At 58.9% G+C, this 23,904-nt stretch overlaps 1 protein-coding gene and 1 long non-coding RNA gene across 5 annotated transcripts in view; one reads left to right on the top strand and one right to left on the bottom strand.

Moving 5' to 3' along the window:
• The window catches only part of LOC143664240 (obscurin-like), a 177,200-nt gene that overhangs the window by 5,828 nt on the left and 147,468 nt on the right, over nt 1-23,904 (bottom strand). For all 4 annotated transcript variants that reach the window (XM_077137912.1, XM_077137909.1, XM_077137911.1 and 1 more), the window contains 16 exons: nt 23,037-23,145; nt 12,489-12,737; nt 9,393-9,492; nt 8,900-9,024; nt 8,241-8,353; nt 7,839-8,007; nt 7,508-7,589; nt 7,206-7,406; nt 6,180-6,240; nt 5,579-5,656; nt 5,059-5,231; nt 4,801-4,827; nt 3,873-4,025; nt 3,734-3,779; nt 3,108-3,185; nt 470-2,696 (listed from right to left, as the gene is read on the bottom strand). In XM_077137912.1, coding sequence (XP_076994027.1) covers nt 470-2,696; nt 3,108-3,185; nt 3,734-3,779; nt 3,873-4,025; nt 4,801-4,827; nt 5,059-5,231; nt 5,579-5,656; nt 6,180-6,240; nt 7,206-7,406; nt 7,508-7,589; nt 7,839-8,007; nt 8,241-8,353; nt 8,900-9,024; nt 9,393-9,492; nt 12,489-12,737; nt 23,037-23,145 — 3,991 coding nt within the window. The remainder of the gene's footprint in view (nt 1-469; nt 2,697-3,107; nt 3,186-3,733; nt 3,780-3,872; nt 4,026-4,800; nt 4,828-5,058; nt 5,232-5,578; nt 5,657-6,179; nt 6,241-7,205; nt 7,407-7,507; nt 7,590-7,838; nt 8,008-8,240; nt 8,354-8,899; nt 9,025-9,392; nt 9,493-12,488; nt 12,738-23,036; nt 23,146-23,904) is intronic.
• On the top strand, nt 701-23,844 carry LOC143664244 (uncharacterized). The gene is made up of 4 exons (XR_013166389.1): nt 701-1,017; nt 20,727-20,857; nt 21,173-21,359; nt 23,352-23,844. It is a non-coding gene; the product is annotated as an uncharacterized LOC143664244 (long non-coding RNA).

The following is a 23,904-nucleotide window of genomic DNA, read 5'->3' on the forward strand; positions in this document are numbered from 1 at the left end:
AACTAAACCTGATGCTGCCATCGCCCTCCCAATGCTCCTCGGCTTTGGGGTCCATCTGGGGCCCATGGCAACCCTGAGGATACCAGCAGCTGGGGGCCCGTGCAGGACCCTGCTGGAAGGGTGCTTCAGCTCTCAGTACTCTTCCCCAGGGATCTGAGCCCTACTGTGGTCTCCAGGCCTTCTGCAGTTATGCTAAATCCTGGGGCTCACGCAGACTCAGATGCAAAGTGGGGAAGGATTTTAGGGCCACAGGAGATGACCTCTTAGGACATGCGTGGAGACCCATGCGTGGCCAGTGGAGGGGATCGGCCACAGCCATGAGGTGGGGAGGGGCGCCTGGAGTTGGGGACCATCTGCTGTCACCAGGCAGGACCATGCTGTCATGGTCTGGGATGAGACGGCGAAGGGAGCCCCAAGGGTGCCGCTCTGGGGCCATACCCAGCAAGGTCAGGGTAGGGGAGAGAGTGACCTTCAGGCCTGCCCTTCAGGATCCTGGAGATGTGAGCCACGGAGGCCTTGACTCGCTTCCGCAGACTGTGCTCCACGGGCTCATGCTCTGGGGGCTCCTCCGGCGACAGGCACCTCCCAGAGAAGGGAAAGAGGCTGCGGGCACTGGGGGATGATTTCCGCTTCCTGCCCAGGGCGGCGTCCCCCATCAAGGCCTCCAGGAACTCGGGCTCCTCGGTGACCTCTAGGCTGGCCTGCAGGCGGGGGCCGGTGCTAGTGGTGGGGCCCAGCTCCTCCAGCCAGGGCCACGCCTCCTGGAACTCCACCAGCCCCTCCTGGCCTTCGGATGTCGGGGAGGGCAGCTCTGGCTTTGTGGGCTTGGGGACCTTTCTGAAGATCATGAACTCAAAAGGGAGGTATTTGATATCGTACAGGTCGGAGAGGTTGAGGTAGGCTGGTTCCACCTCGGAGATGTCCAGGGACAGCCTGTCTGCTGCCTCTGCATCCCCCGACAGGTCCTTGATCTGTACCAGGGAGACCTGAGAGCCCTGGCCGAAGTCTTCCCATGAGGTAAGTTCCGGGGAGTCCCTCCAGGAAGCCCCGCTGTCCTCGGGCGTGGGTATCGGGCTGGCCTGGGGCAGCAGGCTCTCAGCCACGGCTTCTTCCTGCTCCTCCGAAGACTGAGACTGTGCCCAGGCCAACCTGGCCCACATGGGGCCCTGCCCCAGCATGCCCCCTGCGTCCCCCCCGAAGGCAAAGGTGCCATAGCCTGCCACCCCTGCGTAACCCCCACGGCGCCCCAGGGAGAACTTCCTCGTGGTGGCTTGCTCCTGAGGCCGCGGCGGGGGAGACACAGGCTCAGACAGGTCCTCCGCCTCTAGGGACAAGTCCTCAGCTTCCATGGGGACGGCAGGTTCTGTACCCACCTGTGAGGGCAATGCAGCCTCCTGTGGGGAGAGGTCCCCCAGGAAGGCTGGCCTCGGGAAACCGGAGGAGCTGGGCTTTGGTTTCTCGGGAAGAGAGGTGCATGCTGCCCCCTGCTTTGACTCTGGCAAGGGGCTTGCTTGGACTGGGAAAGGGGAAGCCTGGGGCTTTCCGGAGAGGAGGGGGGCCGTTGGTGCCAGAAACCCCTCCGAGCCCGACATGGGAGAGACGGATCCAGGGAATTGTGGTGCAGCCGCTGCTGGGAGCCTGCAGCCCTCCTGGGGGGCAGAACCCCAATCAGGGTGAGAGAAAGGGGTGGGCTGCTTCCGGACGCTGTCCTGGGAGACCAAGGAACTCAACTCCTCCTGCAGAGGTGAGCTTGTGTGGCTGCCAGCGGACAGAAATAGTTCTGGCCCCTGCAGGGACCCTTGGGGATACTGTGTCTCACCAGCAGAGTCCCCAAAAGCAGCCCCTCCAGGCCCACTCTGCCTTGGGGTCATGCCTGGGGCCCCCTGGGCCTGGGGAGCAGCACTGGAAGCATGGGCCCCTGCCTGTAGAGCCTGGAGGCGCGAGGGGGGCGGGGGTGGGCACTGCCCCTCCGGACAGGCCTCTGGAGACTCCCCCGGCTCCTCCTTGGGGAAGGGGCTGGTGGTGCCTGGCCGGTCCTGGTCCAAGGAGCGGCTGCGGCCGGGGGCTACACGGGCACCGGAGCTGGGCGGCCGCAGGGCTGTTTCAAAGGAGGGCGTCTTAGTCATCGACGCTGCCTGTTCCTCCCTGGCCGCCTCCGCCTCCTCCTCCAGGGCTTGGTGCTCCAGCAGGGGCTCCCGCAGGCCGGGCAGGGCCCCAGCGATGTACCCGCCCCTCAGCAGGTGCCGCCGGGCCCGCGCCAGGGGCTTCCTGCCAGCCCGGGCCAAGAGGGGGCTCCCCTGTGGCTCCGCCGCCTCCCCCGCCTGCTGGTAGAACAGGCTCCGGATGACGCTGCGGCGAGGCACGCAGCCCGGGGTCCCTGCAGCCATGTCCTCCTGGGATGGAGGCTGTGCCAGCAGCGGTGCTGCACAGACCTCGGCCTCCTCGGGCAGGCTGGCCGACGGCCGCAGGAAGCCCCTGGGATGCAGGAGCGGGGAGTGGGCCACGGGGGAGGGCGGCAGTGACTTGGCCCGAGCGTATGGGGCGATCTCGTTGTCTGAGGAGGAGCTGCTGGAGGAGCCGCTGGCATCCCTGAGCAGGTGCCTGGAGACCCCGAGGGATGGGCTGTCCGGCGGGCCCCGCAGCAGCTCAGGGATGGAGCGCATGACCAGGATGGACTTGTAGCACATCAGGGAGCGCTGGGGGTGAGGGGGCGGAAGGGGAAAGGGACAATGTGAGAGGCATCAGGCGGGGGTCCAAAGCCCTCACCTGACCTGGGACTTGTCCCTGCACCTCCGCCCTGACCAGGGGCAGAGAGGAGTGCCTTCCATTCCCACTCTTTCCTGGGACCCCCTATGAGCCTGGAGGGCAGACCCAGGGCGCCCAGATGCTGATGCAGCGGCACCTTCCTCGGTCCCCTCCCTTGCCTTCTGTGTGCAGTGCACCGCCTGCCTCCGCTCTGTGCAAGGAGTGCAAACCAGGGGGAACAAGCCCAGCTTTGGGGGAGGAAGTGGCCCCATCCTCTCTGAACCTTGCTGGCCTGTGGGCGGCCATTTGTCCCTGTGCCTCGGTTTCCCCTTAGCCATTGTGCTACCCAGGGCACCACTCACCTGCCACCGGCTGCGGGCCAGAAGGAACTTGAGCTGCTTGGTGTTGATGAAGTGAGCCTCCTCCGCAGGTACAGATTTCTGGCGTGAGGAAGAGAGTAGCCACACTGGGGGAGACCCTGTGTTCTGGCCTGTGGGCTCTAAAGCCAGTGGTTAGGGTTCCTCCTGGGATGGAGCCCAGCGAGGGCAGGGGGTGGCTGAACAGCCCCAGCCCTGGAATCACATGAAGGTGGCTCCCAGGGTCCTATCCTATCAGTCCCTCAAGCCCAGATGTCCAGGCAGGGTTGGTCAGAGGCCAGAGAACAGGGCTTACAAGCTGGTCCAGGAAGTGGTCCCTTGGGGGACACCCTGGCCCTTTTGGGAGATCGCGCCTCCTGCTTCCCGATAAGGTCATGCTGGGTTTGGGGGGTAAAGGGAGTGTAGATCATCTGCTTAGTCTGAGGATCCCAGGAACCCCCATACATCCCCGGATCTGGGCACCAGCCAGCTTTTATGGCTAATGCACTACCCCACCCAGGCAGGGCCCTGCCTTCCATGGCCTCAGTTTCCCTCCCTGCACAATAATGGGTTGAGTGAGCCTGTCTGCCAGGCTTGCCCACCCTTGGTGTGTGACTGTGTCCCCAACTCACCAGGAACCAGGGGTGGGCGAGGCACTGGGAGGCGCTGGGCCGAGCCCTGGGGTGAGAGGAGGCAAAGGGTTGGGTCGGGGGGTGTCCGCAAGGGGACCTCGAGGCGGGCTGGTAGGACCGCTGGTGGGTCTGCACTCACTTGGGGGCTCTCTGCAGGGCAGCCCTGATGAAGTCCTTGGCATCCTCGCTGAGGTGGGCAGCCATAGGGCTACTCCAGGACACTCGGCCCTCTTGAATGTTCAAGAGGGTCGCCCGGTCACTTTCACCCGCAAATGGTGACATGCAGGTCAGGCTGAAAAGTAGGGAGGCCCGAGGGCACCGGACAGCTGGGTCCGTGGAGGAAGGGCAGGAAGGGGCACCAGGCTACAGCAGTCTGGGTCTCCCAGGCAGAACTGTTGGGCTGGAGACCCCAACCCTGACTGGGGATTGGTGCTGCCTCCTCCAGAACCTGAGAATTCCAGGAAGCATTTTGGATTTGTTCACTTAAAAGTTCAGCTTGGAGCAGGGATGTGGACTCAGCCTGGGGTGGACAGCTGGACATAGCCTGAGGGGGGGATCCAGGCTTAGCCTGGAGTGAGAGTCCAGTATCTGTTCCAAATAGGGTTCGACCTCAGCCTGGGATGGGGATCAAGCTTAGCCTGGTGTGCAGACCCAGCTTTAGCCTGAAGTGAGGATCAGGGCTCAGCCTGGAGTGGTAGCAAAATCCAGGATCAGTCTATACTACTGGAATTCCTCAGGACATCAGTAACTGTTTTGAGTGACCTCTGGACAGACTACCCCAGGGCCTTTTTGGAAAAGTACAGTGTAGTTCTAGTTCTCAGCCTCGTGACCTGTCAGAGCTGCTTCTGACAACAAGGTATGTGTGTAAAAAGCTCAGCAGGCATTTCTTATCAGAGTTAGTCTGATTGGCTGTTCCCAAGAGAGCTGCCAGCCTGAGATCTCAGGGTCTCTAATCTGGAAAGCTGGCCAGCAGTGGGCATGGCCTCCAGTGGGACTGGTGGGGAAGGGTCTGGGGCCTGCTTCTGGAGGAGGCTGGATGACTGCAGGGCCGGGGGAGGTCTGCTTACCTGAGGTAGGAGATGACTCCCATGGCCCTGCAGATAAACCACAAACAAACTCTGTTACCTCAGGCCTGGCCTGCAAGCAAGGGGCATGTTAGTGTAGACCAGGGGACCAAGCTGTGAGTAGATGAGGAGACTGAGGGTCAGGCTGCACTGCTGACTGAGCTCCTGTCCTGCCTCCCAGGAGCAGAGGAGTACGTGGGGTGGGGCCAATGGTGGGAGCTGAGGGTCCACCCTGGAGGGAGGCAGCAGGCACTCACTCACCAGATGTCGGAGCCTGTGCTCACAGGGGTCTGCTCAATAATCTCTGGGGAGACAAACTCAGGGGAGCCATACATGCTGTACTGTGGCTTTGATGGGGTGATTTTTTGGGCAAAGCCAAAATCGCAGATTTTGATGTCTTCTCGAGCAGGATGCACCATCAGGATGTTGGCAGGCTGTTGGGCAGAGTAGGGAATGGGTGATGGGCATGCCCAAAGCAGGTGATACCGGAGCTACCAGGCCTAGAGAAGGAGACTCTGAGGGGGGCTGTGAGGGACTGTCACATGGTGGCCATGAGGCCAGTGTGGAGCCAGGGTGAGCCCAGGCGGCTAATCTCAGCTCCATTTGGGGTAAGCTTCCACTTCATCAGAGCCCCACCTTGAAGGGAAACTCCCAGCCCTGGAGGTAAGCAAGCCCTGCCAGGGAGGTAGCAGTGGGGCGTCTGCTCTTTCCTAGCCTGGAGGTCCCACAGGGTCCTACCTGATCCATCCCGGGCTCAGGGAGCACACCCAGACCAAAGTACCTTTATGTCCAGGTGGAGGATGCCATTGGTGTGCAGGTACTGCAGCCCCTCCACCAGCTGCTGGATGTAGATCTTCACCTGTGGCCAAGGTGGGGCTCAGGGGGAGCTGAACCTTACCCTTTCCCACCACACTTCAGAGTCCTGCTCCCTGTGGCCACCCCCATGCCAGGCCTCTCCCAGCCTGGGGACTCTGCTCCTGCCACTTTCCCCATAAAAACTCCCCTTTCCCTATCTTTCCCAAGTCTTAGCAGGTGGGGAGGGGGGACTGAGCCAGACCCCAAAGGATGGGGAGATTTAAGTATATGCTACAGGATAGAAAAACCTACACAAAGCTAGGGTGTGAAAGCAGGTGAAGGCTGATTCAGCTAGTATAGATGTGGTCTAGAAGGGGGAAGGTTTTGGAAGCCTGACAGCTGCAAGCCCTCTCCGCACTCTCTTAGGCCTTGGAGAGCCACAGACAGTCTTTGAGCAGTACAGTGCCATATGACTGAGAGGCTGGGGAGTGCTCTGTCTCAGGGGTGGAGATGGGGCTGATGGTTGCAGGTGAAGGGAGCAAGTAGGCTAGGGCCAGGGGCAGGGAGTGTGTAGGGTGGATGGTCACCTCTGCCTCTGTCACCACACTTTTCTTGAATAGGCGGTCCAGCAGCTCCTCTGACGAGCACCTGGGGTTCTGGTCAAGGAAAGCTGGAAGCTGTCCTGGTCCCCTGCCCCAGATACCTGTGCTTGCCATGAGGTGGGAAGGGCTGTGGACATGCCTTAGCTTGTGGTGGGTTGCAGCCTGCAAGCCTTGGGGTGGGCTAAGGTAGGCAAGGAGTGGTGCTTGGGCACAAGGAGGGTGGGATGAGACCTTCAGACCCCAGAAAGCACCCAGCCCTAAGCAGAGGGCTGCAGGCAGAGGCTGGGGACTGAGGCCACTAGACATGGAAGCCACCCCCTTGGTACTACGTCCTGAGGCAGAGCTTACTCACTGAGGGAGCCGAGTGGGAGTGAGACTGGCGAGAGAACCTCACACAGATCTGTGGGTGCCTCAGTACAGCTGCAGTCTTGGGCGAATGGCTGGGCAAGCTCCAGGCTGTGACTAATTACTTCAACCAACTGAATACAGGTGAAGTTTCCAGGCCCAGGCCCTAGCCATCCGACAGCTCCATTTATTCTCTTAGAACACATGCCCTTAGAGCCTGGAGCTGCCATATAAGAAGCTTGGCCTGCTGGAGAGGCCACGGGCTGTGGACTTCTAGCCATCCCCACCAAGATACTGAGCGCAGGACCCTCCAGCCCAGCCCAGCCGCCGACAGAACACAACTGACCCACCCCAGTCAGTGCCATGTGGAGCAGATGAGCCACCCAGCTGAGCCCTACCCAAATTCCCACCCCACGGAATTGTGAGCGAGAAGGACGGTAGTCATTTAAAGCCACCATGTTTGGGGGTCATTTGTTACACAGCATTAACAACTGGAACACGGGAAATTGGGCTTACTGCTGTCATCAGGCCTCAGGCAGGCCTTGCGAGTCTGGACCCCAGACCCCAGACAGCTCCTCCACTCAAATGCAGTTCCGTGGTACCCCTGCCCACCAGGACCTGCCGTGCACCTCCTCTAACCCTCCCTGGGACACAAGGTCAGGATACAGCTCCAGCACAAGGATCAGTGTCTTTCGGGTCTCAAACTGGTCCAGCAGCTTCGTGATGAGCGGGTGATCCAGCGTGGCAAGGACATCTCGCTCCCCGTACGCCAGGGCCCGCGTCTTGCTCCGCAGGGGGATGAACTTGGCAGCACAGGAGATCCTATTTCCCTTGTGCTGCACCCTTTTCACAAAGCCAAACACGCCCCTGGGAGGAAGGGGTGCCCACGGTGGATTGCTTTCTGGGGTCAGGGCTCAGGTCCCGTACCACCTCAGCATCCACCCTGGGGCAGGGAGCTGGGGCAGCACCTGCCAATCTCCTCCTTGACCTCGTAAAAGGAGTGCAGTTTCCTCCGGTAGCTCTGCTGCTCCGATTCCAGCATACTTTCTTCTGTGGTCGGGGTTTGGCAGATGGTCAGTGTACACAGAGATAAATGCCCCCGTTCCCGCTGCTTCCCCGGCTCAGCCCTGTCTATGGGAGCTGCTGCTGAACCCGAGCCCCATTCTTCCCAGAGCGTGGGAACACCACCATGGCTCCCACCAACCTCTCCCGGGGCAGGGAATTCGGTGTGGAGCGATGCCGGGGCCTGTAGCTGCCCTGCCCAGCATTAGAGGTGAGCCTGGAAACAGCCCAACTTACCCCCACAGACTAGCAGCTCTGCCTTGCACAGCACCTCGCCGCTGGCATTGTGAGCCAGGCAGGTGTAGACGCCGGCGTCCTGCTGCGCCACGTCCCTCAGGACCAGGGAGTACATGGTCCCTGCCTGTTGCTGGCTGAGCCGGGCGCTGTCCACCAGCTGGGAGCTGTCCTGGAGGCACAGGGCCGGGAGGCAGCCCTCAGCCCATGGTCAGGACCCCAGACACCCGCTCCCACCCCCGTGCCTCCCCCACGTTTTGCTGGGTACAGCTTCCAATGCCTGCCATTCACCGCGCTGCCATTCGTCCCAGAGAGGGCACTGGGAAATGATCAAAGAAGGCTTTCAAGGGCCCCCAGAGCAGAGGGAGAATGGGATTTCCCCCCCACCCCCGAACCCATTCCTACCTTGTACCAGGTCACTGTGGGTTGAGGGGTGCCCTCAATGATGGCCTGGAACTGAGCCGTACTGCCTATCTGCACTTCTGTGTCCTCAATGGTGACCTGCATGGATGGGGGTCCTGGAAAAGAGAGGGCCCCCGAGCCCTGTGAACCGGGCATCAGCTGTATGTGTGGAAAACACTACTTCAGGGTGCCCTGTGCCCCAGGTGGTCGCTGGGGCCCTGAGATATGCCACAGAGCTTCCCAAGTGATGGAACAAGCTTATCCTGACTGACAAGGCCTCTAACCCTCAGAAAGTTCTTCCTCCCATCAGACCACTGCCTCTCCAGCTTTTGATCTATGTTATTCCAGGGACAGCTGGTCAACCAGTCAGGAGGACAGTCAGGACATTAGGTATAGAACATGCCATCCTTGGGTTGTTACTTGTGGGAAGAATGGACATAGTTGGTCAAGCTCTTTGCTGCCCCCTCGCTGAGTTCCCCTCTGCCCAGCAGAGCAACCTGGCCACAGTGGAGGGTTCCAGTCCCCCGAATGATAGGCAGGAGACAGGGGGCCCTGGAGGCAAGGCTGGGCCATAGCAGATGCCCTGCAGGGCCCCCACGGCCCTGGGTTTGGGGGGCATGGGGAGCACAGATATAACCCAGCGGGACCTATTCCCACCGTACTTGGGACCCCCGCATCGCTGGCCTGATACACGTAGGTCCTTTGCGTGGTCTCCGTGATCACACAGCTGTGGGTGTCCCAGAGCGGCTCTGCTGTCCCCGCCCCAGGCCGGGCCATGGCCTCCATCCTGCAGTCACAAGCATGGAGCCCATGAGCCCTCTGCCCGAGGTCCACCGTCAGGGGTGGAGGGGAAGCAGTGCAGAGGGCTAGGCTCTTCAGCAAGGGGTTCCCAAACTTGAGGCCCAGCTTTTCCTCTTCCCAGCTGGTTGGATCCCAGGGGCTCCTTCCTAACAGCCCCTCCATGCTGAGACTCTTCCCCCAAGGAGGCTCAGGCTTGGCAGCTGTCCAGGAGCATTCTTGGGTCCTCAGGTGCTGACCCCCTTAACTCCTCAGGCCCAGAGGCACTTGAGCATAGTGGGGTGGCTCCTGCCCTGACCCCAGAATGTCCCCTCGTGGGCAGGCCCCTGCCCAAGGCCACCCAGCCAGGGAAGTTACCGAATAGGAATGGTCCGTTCCTGGATACTGGTGTCTGCTGCCATCTCCTCCTCCAGGCCCAGATGGGGAAGGGCCTGGGACTCACCACAGACCTCGGCTGCTGAGAGACAAATGGGTCTGGTGACACAGAGCCTCAGATGGGACTTGGGAACACTGCCTGTGTCCCAGGGCAGGGGGCAGGGAGCTGCCGATTAAGCCATGGGCAGCCAGAGGCAGGCCTGGGTGGGCGTACGCCACGTCAGTCTGGGGTGGTGATGGGCCCCCAGGACGTTGGGGTCAGTGGCTGAGGACGGGTCAAGCCCCAGGCCTTCCTCCATTTCACACCAGAGCCCAGTCACCAGGTGGGCACCCTCCGTCCTGTGGTCTGGGGGTCACAAGCCCTGAGAGTTCCTTGCTGGCTCTGTTCTGCCTTTCCTAGCCCATGCCACTAGGTGCCAAGCCTCCCAACTGTAGGACCTCAATGGCCTCCATCTTCTAAGCACCCTACCTGGGAGACAGCATGGGTCAGAAAAAAACATATGCTTTACTGCGTGGAAGGTGGGCTTTAAACCCCAGCCCACAATGAGCAAGGACCACCCCAGCATTAAGCGTGTGTCAGCTATTCGATAATAAGTTTTTTAATGGATGAATGATATGCTGGCAGGACTAGAGGCTGGAAGCATCTTGTGCAACAGCCCAGAGGCTACAGCTTTGGGAGTGCCTTGGGGATGAGCCAAGCCTGGTTTCCCACCGTGGCTCCATCCTTGGGGCCCAGTGGCTCAAGGAGAAGGCCATGGTTAGGTGGACATGTGGCTGGTGACTGGGCTCTAGAGGGGTCAGAGCTAACCCAAAGGCCTATTAGACAGGGCAGGCCCAGGAGATGCTGGCGTCAATCTTTAGGAGATACTTTAGGACGTGCCCAGATGTGAAATGGTGCTCAGAGGAAAGCGCTGCATGGCCTGCCAAGGCCCCATGTGGGTTGGTGTGACCCCAACAGATGCACAGGGGGTGTTTGGGGCAGAACAAACACCAGTACTTTCTTGGTGGTGCACAGTCCCCACCACACCTGGTCCCCAAGGGCAGGGTCTGGGCTGGTTGGTCTCTGCCGTGTCCCCCGCCCTAGAGCTGGCTGGCAGGAGGGGCTTAGTCAAGGAGTTTGGTCACAGGGACTCGGTCAGGAATGCTGATCAGGGGAGCTCAGTCAGGGGCTAAAGCAGGGGTCTTGGTCAGAAGGGGCTCAAGGCAGGACAGGCATTCAAGACGGATCACCGTCCCTCACTAATTGCCCACTTTGTTGCGGTGGGGATGAAATGGGACCAGGGCTGGTACAAGCTAGCCTGCCCATCTCCTGACCATACCTCCTTTCCTCTGCCTTCTGCTGACCTGGCCCTCTCTGTCACACACAAGTGGATACCAGGCCAGTGCATGCAGTGGTGACAAATAAGAACACGAACACAATAAAAAAAAAAGCTCACCACTTCCCCAAGATCAAGAGGCAGATGCCTGATATGGCCTGTCCTTTCTGGCCTCTGCTGAGAAGCCAGTTCCACCCAAAGCAGCCCCTGGAATGAGTGTGCAGATAACATGCATGTGTGACTGAAGCCCCCAGAGGGATACTCCATGTCCCCTCTGCCCATAGGGAGAGGGCAGGCTGTGAGAACAGGCCAGCTGGAGGGCAGGGCCAGATGTCCCTGCTGGCACTGGTGTGGGGACAGAGGGAGCAGAGCTGGTGGGGCTGGCCCTCCCCATACTGCACAGTGATTCTGAGGTGGGGGAGTTGGGCCCACCCTGGGGCCTGACCCCTGGGGCCACTGGGCCACTGGCTGAGAAATAAAAAGGCAACACAGAGGCAGCACAGGCAGATGGGGGACACCCCACATAGAGGTTGAGGAGGCAAGTGGGGAGTGGGGCCAGCATGTCTGTCGGTCCATCTGTCTGATACACTGGACCAAGCTTGGGCCCAGGGCAGCTGATCTTAGTAGCTATGGGGTGAGGAGTGCAAAGGAGGGGTCTCCATGGCCCTGAGACCTGCCCCCTGGCCTCAGTCTCTGACATGCATTGCCTCTCCTGGTTCCTTAGCCAAAATGGGTCTCATCAAGAAGGTGATAGGGGACATGGAAGGGTGCCAGGAAAGGGCAACAGAGGAGGGGCAGCTTCTGGAAAGTTACTAGGAAGTGGGGTGCGGTGACATGGAGGACAAACAGTTCTGTTGGGGGCTGTGGCAGTTTATTAGGAGGGCAGGATGAGGGCAAGAACAGGATGCACGGAAAGACAGAATCTGAAAGAGATGGGAGAATGGACAGACAAACAGGGAGGAAGGAGAAACAAGGGGTCTGAGGTTCCTGGGTGGGGCCTGACACTGGGCTGAGCTCTAACTTCACACCAGCCCCACTCTTGAGGAGATGGGATGGCAATTAGCATGTCAACCCCCCCATCTGTTAACTTGGGGCCCACCCAGGGGCACACTGTTTTCACCCACCCCAGTGCTGACCACCAGAGAGATGAGTGGGGTCTCTATCAGAGCCAGGGGTCTCCTGTCTGCTCAGCTGCCCCACAGCCCAGCCTGGAGGCTGGCTCTCAGGCCGGTTTCAATCCCACAGCAGGAGGGTATTCCCCAAGGGCTCTTTCCTACTGGGGACCACAGTTTCCCCAAATGCGCCATCTGTCAGCTTAGGGAAAATTTCCCTAAAATGCTCCATTGCCAGAGAGCCCCATGAGGGAAAGATTCCTGAGTGACCAGTAGAGGCAGTAGCAGGAGAGGGATAGAAGAGGAGGGGGTCCCTGGTACGTCCTTGGTCTGATCTCTGGGGCACTGGCCACTCCCCTTCCTCCACCAAGGACAGGCAAGTGGACTCTGGCTTCCTGGGACAGGTGTGCTCAGGGGGTGGAGAACCTCCCAGAACATGCTCCAGTACTTTATTTTACAGATTGGGAGACTGAAGCCAAATGAGGGTAAGCCTTTGCTCAGGGCACGAGGGGTTTGGTATCAGGGAGTCCTGGGGCTCTGCTAATTCCTGCCCATGGGATGGGCAGCCACCGTGGCCACTATGTGTGAGGCCCCTTTTGGGTGTGTAACCAGAGTAGGCATGCTATGCTCAGCCCATTGCCAGGCCTCACCAGTTGCATCCTTGGCTCCTGCACCTGGGGGCTGGGGGCTCGCCTCCTGGAGTTTGGGTACTTCCTTGCATAGCTCCCCAAGTAGAAGGCCTGCGGGCAGGGGGCTGCCAGGGCTGAGTTCCCCTGTGGAGGTGTCTGGAGCCCCAGGGCCCACCAGCCTCTGCAGAACCGACTTGATCTCCTGGCCGGCTCGCTCCAGGGAAGCACGGACGGAGTCCTCCAGGGCAGCTGGGGCTGAGGTGGCAGCATCTGCAGAAGAGGCCAGTTAGCATGAGGGCCTGAGGACCTGGGGCAGTGGGCCACACCAGGGGCAGTGGGCGTGCCTGTCAGGGAAGCACAATCCTTAGACTCTGGAGGACAAAGGGGAGCAGACTTGGGCTGCCCTGGTCCTGTTGCACCCACTCCTCCAGACCCACTCATCCCCTCAGCAGCCCAGGGAGGCTATCTGGAGGTGAAAGCCTTTGGAAAGGAAAGGAGGCTCCAAAAGACCTGACGTGGGACAAACATGGCTGGGGAGAGCTTTCCCCCATCTACTGGTACCTGGGCAGAAGGGCCTATGCCTCAGTGAGGCTCAGGGCCCCCCTGGGACAGCTCGAGGCCCAGGCTAGGTACCTTTGGGAGCCCACCCACTCCTCAGCATGCAGCCTGACCTGGACCCTCTGTCTCGGCCCCTGTCACCACTCTTCATCCCAGGGTGGCTGAATTCCCACCCCACCAAGGAAACTCTCTTTTCAGATGGGCTCTCGGCCCCCAGGCCTGGGTGTCCAGAAAAGACAGGCGACAGCTTGTTGCCGAATCAGGGTCTGGGGAAATCACTGGAAGTGGGTATCAGGGAAGGTGCCAGGTCGCCCCTTCCTGGAGTAAAGTGCCCAGTCTTGCTGGCAGGCTCAGGCCCACTCCCAGGGCAGCCCTTGCCCCATACCCCACCCCATCCTGCAGCATTCCCCTCCATACACTGCCTAGGACCAGCTCTGCCCTCTTCTCTAATCTGCAGCTCTGCAAGGCCCAGCCCAGCCTCCCGAATTCGGTGGCTCCCATGCCCAGACATGCCAACCTCTCCCAGTCCCCAGTAAATATCAGTTTATTCGACCCCCTGCCTGTAACCCTCACTTGCCCAGCCTCTCCTGTTTATTCTTATAGGTCTCTAATCTTCCACCCAGGTGGTACCTCTGCCAAGCCCCAGCTGGGCCCTTTGGCTTCTCTCTATCTAGCATTTGTCCTTGGAGATAAAACAGGACCCCTGGGCCCCAGCTTCAAGGTTGGGAATCAGCTGGGAGCCTGGGGCTCTTCCCCCATGAATTCTGAGTTGGAGAGTTCCCTCAGCCAGGTGCATCTAGGTTCACTGCTGCAGTGCTATTGCATAAATACAATCTCCAGTGGTGACGGAGTAGTCAGAGACTCCTGAAGGCTGAGCTCCGGGACCCCAGGTGAAAGGGTGAAGGCGGTGTCGCATCACAGACCCTGCCCCCATGTGTCCCGACTGCTGTCCAGGTAGGTGGGGAAGGCCTGCTCCAACACTGGCTAATTGTGCCTGGCTAAGAGGGGAGCAGGACAGTTCCAGTCAAAAGGGTTGAGCTGGACTGCCACCCTCTGTGCCCTCATGACAAGTTATGGTCACACTGAGCCACCCTGAACCTCTGTGCAGGGGCTAGTGGGGTTTCCCTAACTGTCAGCCAACCTTACAAGACCAACCGGAGAGCTTGGGGTGACCTCGGACCACAGCAGGGACTGGTCCAATGTGACTAGGGGAAAGAATGCTAAGTGTAGGGTGGGGTTATGCCGCCCTATGGGGAGGACAGGGTGTGCCAGCACGTCCCTAGCAGGCACTGCACAAGACTGAGTGGACAGGGGCCTTGGCAGCCCTGCAATCCCCACAGCAAGGTCTGGAGGTCCTTCCCACCTGAGGTGCCAGAGCTGCTGGAACAGTGAGCAGCTGGGATGAGATGCTGCTAAACCAGAAAGTAGCTGAGCCAGGGAGTAACTGTGCAAGAAGGAACAGAGCAAAGGCAGTAGATGTCACCTGTTTATTTAAAGTCAACCGGCCGGTGCTTCTTTCCCGGCCCCTTCACATGCACAGACCGTCAGACCCACCTCTTGTGGAGAGGGTGCCAGGAAGAGACAGTAGGCGCTGGGGCTCCCACCCAGGCCAAGAAAAATGTTCATGATCAAGGTTTGGCCCCTGGGAAATCCCTCCCCCCAACTTCTGCAACCTGCCTGGCCTGTGGGGCACCCCTGCAGACCAGGGCACGGTGGAACTAGGCCTTGCTGCTGGGATTGGGGTAAGCAAGAGCTGGGTCCAGAGTTAGGGTCCGGGTGGGCAGGGCCTACGGCCAAGCCACAGCCCTCAGCACCACACCAGCTGTGGCCTCACTAACGGGGAAGGGTCCGGGAGTGTGGAAGAAGTCTCTACATGTTGAGTCTCAGGGCTCCTGCCAGGTGGGGGTCCCCTTGGCCTGGCCAGGAGGGTCCATCAGGGCAGCCCAGAGAGAGTCTCAGGGGTTGTTCTGGCTCGGAGAGCTTCAGCACTTTCCTGTTACAGAAGCTGGCTTGCAGATATGTTCTGCCGAAAACCAAGTGAGGTAGGAAGGGCCTGAGGGGAAGGCAAAAGGGGGCTCGAGTTCCCTGTCCTTGAGGAGAAGGAGGGAGGTCAGAGCAGGTCCCTGAGGGGGGCTGGCTTTCCAGCCTCTCTCCTGGGCTGAAAGCATGTGGTAGCATAAGAAGCAAGTGCTGGAGCTTCCTGGGCTTGGTGCTGGAGCAGTCCCTCGCCTCTCCCGACTGTCCTGGGAAATGAAGGCAGGGGCTGAGGGTGACTGGCAGGTCCAGAGGGCAGAGCCCTGTGAGTATCTGGTAGCTTTGTGCCTTCTCTCTGCCCCCAGATGCAGGTGCTGTTGGCCACGGCCTCAGCTCTGGGAAGAGGCATGGGTCTCGTCCCCATCTGGGTGGATGTGCAGGGTGACTGTCTCACCCACCGTCCCAAAGTTGACCGTCTGGGTAGAAACCTCCGTTTTGAAGCTGCCTTGGCCACTGTCCACAGAGTGCTGGACCCGGGTACAGAAGGACGGCTTTCCAGGTGGAGCACCCACGGGCCCGGATCCAGATGGCCCCCGGACATGAGGCCTGAGCCTGTGGCCAAAGAAGCTGGGCAGGCCCTGGGTCAGTGGCGGACGCCCCACATTGAGCAGCACTGGCTGCCCCACTGTGGGTTCGCTGATCTCGGTCTGGAGCATGGACACCTCACAGGGTGGGTCACTGGAGGCAGCAGGCTTAGGATCCCTGCAGCCGAAGGTCTCCCCTTCCTGGGGCACATAATCCTCCAGGTCTGCCAGGGTCAGCATGCGGCCATTGTGTGCGAGGATCTTGGGATCACGCCCCCAGAGGTCCTCTCTGTCGTGTGGCTCCTCCACCACGCAGCCATCGCCTTCTCCCTCCTCCACCTCACTCTCCTCCACAAGGGGCTCCTCTGGCTTCTCCCCAGCAGCCAGGGAAGGGGACAGCTCCTGGGGAGCCTCTGTCTCTGTCTCGTGGCTGCCCCTGCCAGGGCTGGTCCAGTGCACGGTACCCGTGTCATCCACGCAGAGGACAAAGGGCTCGCCCACGCAGACCATGGGTGGGGGCCCGAGCTGTGGCCCCTGGGTCAGCAGCTTGTTGTTGGAGTTGTTGGTGTTGGGGTCCCCTCTGGGGCTCACGCCAGGCAGTGTGAAGACCGGGTCCGCCGAGCTGCCGTGGGCCTCGCTGGCTGGAGAGGTGCCCCTAGGGCCCGTCTTCTTTACCTGGACTTCAATGGTCTCCTCAACCTCCACCCACTTGGGCTGAGTCTCAGGACCAGCATGTGGGGTCGGAGAGCGGCCCTCAACCTCTGTCACGTACAGGGTGGGGACGGTGTGCTTCCAGCCTGGCTCTGCCAGAGGCCGGGGCGACTGGCTGGCCCCTGGCGAGTACAGCAGTTCAGGGGTCGACAGGCCCAGCCTCGATGGGCTACCAGAACGGCGGGAAGGCGAACGGGAGGGAGACTTGCTGGGGGAGAGTCTCCGGCCGCGGGGGCTCTTCACCACTGTGGTGATGGTCTCCTCTCTGGGGGCAGATGGCCCAAGAGCGGGTGGACACAGAGGCTGGGCAACCCCACCCTGCCCCAAGCCGTCAGCGCATGCCAGCGCCGGCACACAGGCAGGGCCAGCCAAGACAATCAGGTTAGTGTCCGAGCAAGTGCCTGCACACGCACGTGGGCCTGACCTGCAAACCTCTGCCAGAGAACTGAAGCCAGCACAAAGCCCTGCCTGGCAAATTCAGGGTACCTCAGGGTCTGCAAGTCTCAAAACAGAGGGCCTGGCAAGCAGGGGAGGCCTGCCGGGTCCTCGGGTGCTCATTTCCCCCTCCTGCTTCCAGCCGTCTCGTTACAGAGATACCAGCCTCTCCTTGCAGAGCTTATGGTCTCTAGCGGCCAGCTAGAAACTCAAGAGAGAGTCTGGAGGTGCAGGAAAAGAGCCCTCCTCCAGCAGGCTTTGTGCTTTGTTTCATCGAGTTGGGGGCAGGGAATTCCCCCAAAGGACTGGGTTTGCATGCCCAGTGAACTCTGGTTAGTGACAGGCTGAACAGATATCCAAGATGCATGCAGAGGCCCCCACTCAGGCAAGGAGGACTGGGGTTAGGAAGTCAGGAAAGGATGCAGGAGTCCAGGCCTCTGGATCTGCATGTGTGTGGCGTCGGGGCTGGGGATGGTTATGAGGCCGGGTCGGGCTCAGGGAGCCCTAGGGGAAGCCACGAGCTAGAAACTGGCTCTGGGTCTGGCTGGGCCATCCTGCGGCCTCAGACATGTCCCTGTCCCTTCCAGGCCCCATTTCCCTATTTGCAAAATGGGAGGGGTGAGGGGAAAGAACCCAAGGCTGGATGCCTATCTGCTATGCACTGAGCACTCACAGGGGCTTTACATAGCAGCCCTGGCAGGAGTTCTGACCCACTTTTACACATGTGGACAATGAGGCTCAGAAAGGATCAGAAACGTGCCCGAGGTAAGTCAGTCCCAGTGCTCCTCTGCCACCCCTGCCTACCCATGACCTCAGTGGGAGCTCAGGTGAAGTAAGTCACAGGCAGGGAACAGGAATGCTCTGAGTAACACACAGTCCCTGCTCTCCTTGACCCTGGGAACTGGTTTCCCCAAAGGCCTGGGCAGAGGGGCAGGAGGACGATGGTAACAGAGGGTCACCAGCTGCCTTCTTTCCCTACAGCACTGCCTATTTCTCTCCCATTCAGCTTTGCTTTAGTCTAGTTCAGTGCTAGGTCCAGGAGTAGGAGCTCCCAGGGCTAGGGCCAGAGATGTGTGTCCACCTCTTGGTGCAAGACAATTACAAATCTGGCCTCTACTCGTCCACATCTGGAAAGGGGGAGGGAGATGTTACGTCCCCTTCACTGAGGGGGAAGCAAAAGAGCACGGAGATGTGACTACTCAGAGCCCCAGGCCTGCTTTCCTGCCTCACAGCCAGGCTCAGGAGCACAGGGCCCACCTGTGGGAAGGGGGGCCAACCCCTATCTGCTGGCCTCATCTCCCCAGGGAGCCAATGCCTAGGCTGAGCAGCAGCTGAAACAGCATGTGAATGGGGTGGGATGGCCAGGTAGTAGTGGTTTCTAAGTCCTGCTTACTTCTGGCATCCTGCTGCTCCCAAGCTCCATCCCGTGTGTTCTTCCCTTGGGTGGGATGCTGTGCCTAGGGATTTCAGCCCTCTTCTTAAAAGGGTGAGGGATCACCACCTTCCTAAACCTGGGACACACCTGGGTATCAGAACACCTGGTGAGCCTCCAGCCCCCTACACAGCCTCCTATGGGGCTGCCTGGCTCCACCTCTACTCTCCATCTTCTCATCCATACAATATGCATAATAATAATAATGGGTCTCATCCATGGATTAGACACAGAGTGGATCTGTGTGAAGCACTGGCACATTTGCCTACCTCCAGGGGTCGGGAAGCCCCATCCGTTATGGGGCTGCAATGCAGGTGTGACCTGCTCTGGAAGAAAGGGGAAGGAAGGGTTAACCTGGCATTCCATCAAATGCTCAAAGAGAGGATTCTCCAACAACATGGTAAACTACAGGCCCTTTAAGGTTTTAAGCCCACAGGGGAGTTAAGAGGTGCCCATCTGGGGCTTCTCAGTAATCTGGTCTTTGAAGCCCAAGTATTTCCTGCCTCCTCATGTCTGCAAGGTCTTTCACCACTTCTGCCTGCACACACCTCCTCCTGGAGGTCTTCCCAGATGCCCCAGGTCAAAATGCATTCTGACCCTGTAGATTTTCCCAGCTCTGGTCTTGTTAAATTTCATCACTGGCAACATGAGTGGCTTTCCCTTGGCCTTGAAGGCATTTGAAGGATGGGGAAAGGGCGAGTGGCATGGCACCAGGAATATGGATTCCTAGCTGATTTCTGAGGCTAAGCCACTCTAAGCATTCCTCCTCTCCTTTCTGAACCTTGGTTTCTCCATCTTCCCAATGTGAGAGTTGGGTTCGGAGGCTTCCAAGTGCCCTAGAAATATGCTGTCCACTATTTAAATTCAGCTAAAATGAATTAGAATGAAATAACTTAGAAGTTCAGCCACATTTCCAATGCTCAATAGCAAGGTGTAGCTGCTCTGGTGGATGCTGTTGATTTGGAACATTTCCATCATAGCAGAAAATTGTTGGACAACAGTGCCTTAGATCCTAGAACACTTAGGGTCCCTGCGCCATCGGGGCAGAGCTATGCCTCTAGCCAGCAGCCCCAGGCGGCATGAATCTGGGTAAGTCTCCCTTCTCAGCTTCCCTGCTTCCACTTGGGAAGGAGGCAGGGTAAGTCTACTCTGCTGAGGTGGCGGGGCAATGGTGAAGGGTGCTGAGACCCCGGAAAAGAGGGCTGTGGAAGGCGAAGGTGGCCTGAGAGCTCCCCTGGGAAGACCTGCGAGGTGCCAGCAGTCTGCACGGCAGGTAGAGTCCAGATGGGCAGGCAGTGGCCGGGGCACAGAGGCAAGCTCAAGCAGGTTAGTGGCATGCAGGGGGCACTGCAGTCAGAGGGAGGGTTAGGCACACGCCTGCACTTACATGATGACGGTTTTCTTGGGGGCCTTAGTCTCTTGCTCAGTGACTACAAAGAAAACAGTTGGAACAGCGAGGGTTACAGGCCAGCCAGTGCTTGCAGCTGAGCTACCTGAGGGGCGTGGTGGTGGAGTGACCTGTTCAGCCGAGGAGCACTGGGTCCAAGCCCTGCCTCACTATGTGTCCCTGGGCGGACTGTCTCAGGTTGGAGCCCTAGTTTCATCGTCTTTGAAATTGGGTGATATGGCCGTAATGTGTCCCTCTCGGAGAGCCTGACAGGGCTAAGGGAAGAATGAGGACACTGGCCTGTCCACCCAAGAATCCCAGCTTCCCCCTTAGCTTATGTGCCCAGGAAGTCCTCTAGATTTGTCCCCACTTCTCAGATGTAACAACTGAGGTCCAAAGAGGGCTGGGAATGGCCTCTGGCTGCACAGGGAGCCCACAGTCACACTGGGACTAGGACTGATGTCTACTTTAAAAAAGATCCTAGGATGCACAGGTGGTTCAATGGTAGAATGCTCGCCTTCCATGTGGGAGACCCGGGTTCGATTCCCAGACCATGACATCCCCCATCTCCCCCCAAAGAAAGATACTAAAAAGACATCTCCCCTAGTGGGGAGGGGCTCTGGAGTCCCAGAAGTGGCACATTTGAGCTCTGAGGCATGAGGCTATGGAAGTCTCACTGGGCACAGTTCCAGAAGGTGCCCAGAAAGGTCCTGAGCTCTGAGGGAGCAGGGAAACCTAGGTCCCCATAGGGGCACCCCCCCAACTACGGTGGGCTTTTGCTTTAATTGTCCTCTCTTTTTTTAAAAAACTGAGTGAAACACATGTTTCATTGGCTTCTATACCCTTTACTTTACCCATATAATACTGATTTAATGAAACTTTCTTTCAGAAATATGTAAACTCATGTCCGGATTCTCTCTTGACTTTCCTAGCTACCCCTGGAGCCTGTAGGTTAAGGGCCCAGGGTTCCTATTTGCAGAGGGGGGACCTGAGCCCTAGAGATGGGATGGGGCACATCTGGGACGATGTAACAACCCACTCCAACTATCTTGAGGTATCTTCCCTGCAGCTTCCAGACAGGGGCAGGCTTGGAACATGGATGCCCTCCCACCCTTTGCCCAGATGGACAGTGGTGACCAGGACCCTCCATCTCGGTAGTCCCTCTCATTACCCTGCAGGGCAAGTGGACGAAGAGGCTCAGAGAGGTGAAGTGCAGTGGCCTGGAGCACACAATTTCCTGGCTGTGGTCCGGCAACTTTCTATTTTGTGAGTCTACCTCATAGGGATAGACTCTCCCTGGGACAGACAGGTATATTCTAAAGCTAACTCTGCTGAGGTGCTTATTAATCATATGTACAAGCTGGCTGTGTGTCTGTGCACTTCAGAGTAACACTCACCGTGCATGTGCATGCATATGGCTGCATTTGGGCATATGTGCATCATGCATGCAAATGTATAATGTATGCATGGGTATGTCAGTGGATACCTGGATGTGCATCCCTATGCCTGTGTGTGTGTGCATGCGTATGTTCATGTGCATATGTGCATGGGTGAGGGGTGAGTACATGTGTCTGTATCAGCAGCCCCCTGGTGGAAGTGAAACAGGGAAAAACTCTGTTTTTAGACAGAGGTGGGCCCTACGAGAGCCTCCATTCACCACCGGCAGGCACAGTGTGAAGAGAAAACCCCATCCTGCAGCTCCTTGGGTGGCAGCCAGGGCACCTCTGGGGCTGCTCAGAATGGTACGGTTGATAGACTTCCAGCCCCTTTGTGAGGGACCTACACTGCCGGCTGATCAGCTCTCTGCCCAAGTGAGTATCTGCAACTACAGGAGGGGTGCAGCCAAGCAAAGCAGGGTTCCTTGGCTGGCACAGATTTGCAAGCGAGGGGTGGCACCCACCCACAGGCTTACTGGGACCTGTCTTGGCTTGGCTACGGGGCTGCAAGTTAGAGGTGAAGCGGCAGCACGTGGATTAGGAAGCGGGGAGATGAGCTCTGATGCCAGAGTCTGCACAGACCATCCCCCTCGCCGCACTGGGACACAAAATATTGGGCTAGCACACAGCGGCCAGTACACATGGGCTATATGTGCCTTGGCCCAGGCAGTCCAAGGTCACTGTGCTAGCCAGCTCTCCAGACTCTGCCACCCCCACCTGTGAGAGCATTTACAAAGAGAGACTGAGTATGACAGTGAAGGGCATGGCTTTGCAGTGGATGCTCGGGGGTCACTGGCTGAGAGGGAGCCACCGGCGTCATTCCCTGCCCACCAGAGACAGACAAGACCCGCTGGGAGCAGGAGCCAGTGCAGAAGTATGTCCATGAGGTCCTGGGGCTATTAGGATGTACAGAGCCAGTAGATATCAGATGGGACTGGAACAAGGAGGCTATCAAAGGGCCCTAAGGCTGAGCTCCAGACAGCCAGGTGACCCAATCATGTATGAGTCCAGACAGATGGTTCAGCTCTTCCCAGGGCTTGGAAGGACACGTATTCCACATCCTACTGTGGGAGCCACGGCACCAGCAGGGATTTGTCCAGCTCTCGTTGCACATCCCCAGGGATTGAAGGTTCACCGTCTTTCTAGGCAGCCCTTCCAAGGGGAGCAGCTCCAACTGGGAGAAGCTCTCCCTGGGGCTATAGTCTGCCCATGAGCCTTTGGGGTGGCCATGAGGCTCCCCAACCAGGCTGGGCAACCCAGGACAGATGCCCGTCCTAAATGCCAGCTCCCTTCCCTTTCTGGGCCTCACTGGGACCCTGGAACCCTGAATTGGGCAGTGAGGTGTCACCACCCCTTCACCTTCCACCCAGAACATACCGATCCCTAGAGAGGAGCTTCTCCTGCAGCCCAGTACCCTGCTCAGACCTCAAGAGTGGCCTCAGCCCCTGCCAGGCTGAGAAAGCTGACCCTGTGTGCTCTGGCCTCAAGAAACAGTCATATATCTGGCCTGCCCCACCTGAACATCCAGGAAAGGTCCCCAACATTCAGCTGTGATGACCTCACCCAGAAGTCCAGCAGATTTGCTTTCTGCCCTTACCTCCAAGTCTCCCTCATACTGTCAACCTCCTGCTGTCACCTCTACATGGCCACCCTGGCCACTCTTCTACCTAGCCCTGCCCGGACGCCTGCCCTGGGCTAGGGTCTTGTCTTTGTGCACACTTGCTATTGCCCCGGGATGGTGAGCAGGGCTTACGGACTCACCATGCCTGCCTCTCCAGCCCTACCTTCTGCCGGTCCCCACACATAACACCTCCAATAGGAGCGGACTCGCAGAGGGCGGGGGCAGGAATCAGCATGTGTTGTGCCCTCCTCTGGCCCCCTCCTCTCCAAGGCACCCTGAGATGCCAATTCGGCTTCTTTCCTTCAGGAAGCATGCCCTAATCAGAGGGGTGATGGTTTCAGCCCCCTTGGCTCTGCACAGGCCCCTAGAGGGTTCAGCTCAGGGTTCATCCCTTGGGAGCTGCTGGGACAGCACAAACTGGCAGCACCTACCTTCCACAGCAACCAGCTGCTCCCGGCGGTGCTGCTCCCGGGCCTGCAGCGCAGAGCTCTGCACACACAGCTCAGTGCCACCACGTGTTGAGCCCAGCCGGTTTGTTAGCTGCAGAGGGACAGGAAGGCAGAGTGTGCTTAGCTGCCAGGCCACGCCTGGAGGGAGAGAAGCACCTAAGTGCTTGTGCGGAGAGGGCCACCTCTCTCTCTTTGCAGGACATAAGCCACCTGGGGCTGTCGAGTCCTTGCAATGGCATTAGTGCAGCTGGGAGAGTGAATTTTTAACTGAATTTAATTTTATTTTAATTTAAATAGCCACAGGTGACTAATGTCTACCGTTTGGACCACACAGTTCTAGAGCTCACCTTCGGCAACTGCTTCCTCCAGAGCTGCCATGGGAAGCAGCCCTCCCCACCCCCCACCCCGCTCTTACCCAAGGAGAATTCACACTTGTTGCTATTTGGGTAATGAAAAATAAACTTTAAATGAACGAATCAAAGATGAATGCATGCGTGGACATGTGTATATATGTGTATTTGCATCCCAGCCCCCAAAACAAGACCCAAGTAATATCCCTGAGAAAGCAGAGAATGTGGCAGGGCCAGTTCAGGAACTGGGTGCCCAGCTGAGGTGGGAGGAACTTGGGGAGTGAGCTATGCAGAAAGAAGGAGCAGTGCAGGCACGGTCCTGAACTGGGAGAGGTTGGCGCAACCCAGGGGACAAGAGGCCACTGGACGTCCCGGTGGCCACATGGCCTTTTCATCATGGTCACCACCCCCAGACAGCAGGCACCAGAGGACATCAGCGACCCAGAAACTGGCAGCTCAAGCCCCTGCCCCAGGTGGGTTCAGCCTCCAGGCTCCTGCCC

Source organism: Tamandua tetradactyla, chromosome 20, assembly GCF_023851605.1.
Source record: "Tamandua tetradactyla isolate mTamTet1 chromosome 20, mTamTet1.pri, whole genome shotgun sequence".
NCBI classification, from domain to species: domain Eukaryota; kingdom Metazoa; phylum Chordata; class Mammalia; order Pilosa; family Myrmecophagidae; genus Tamandua; species Tamandua tetradactyla.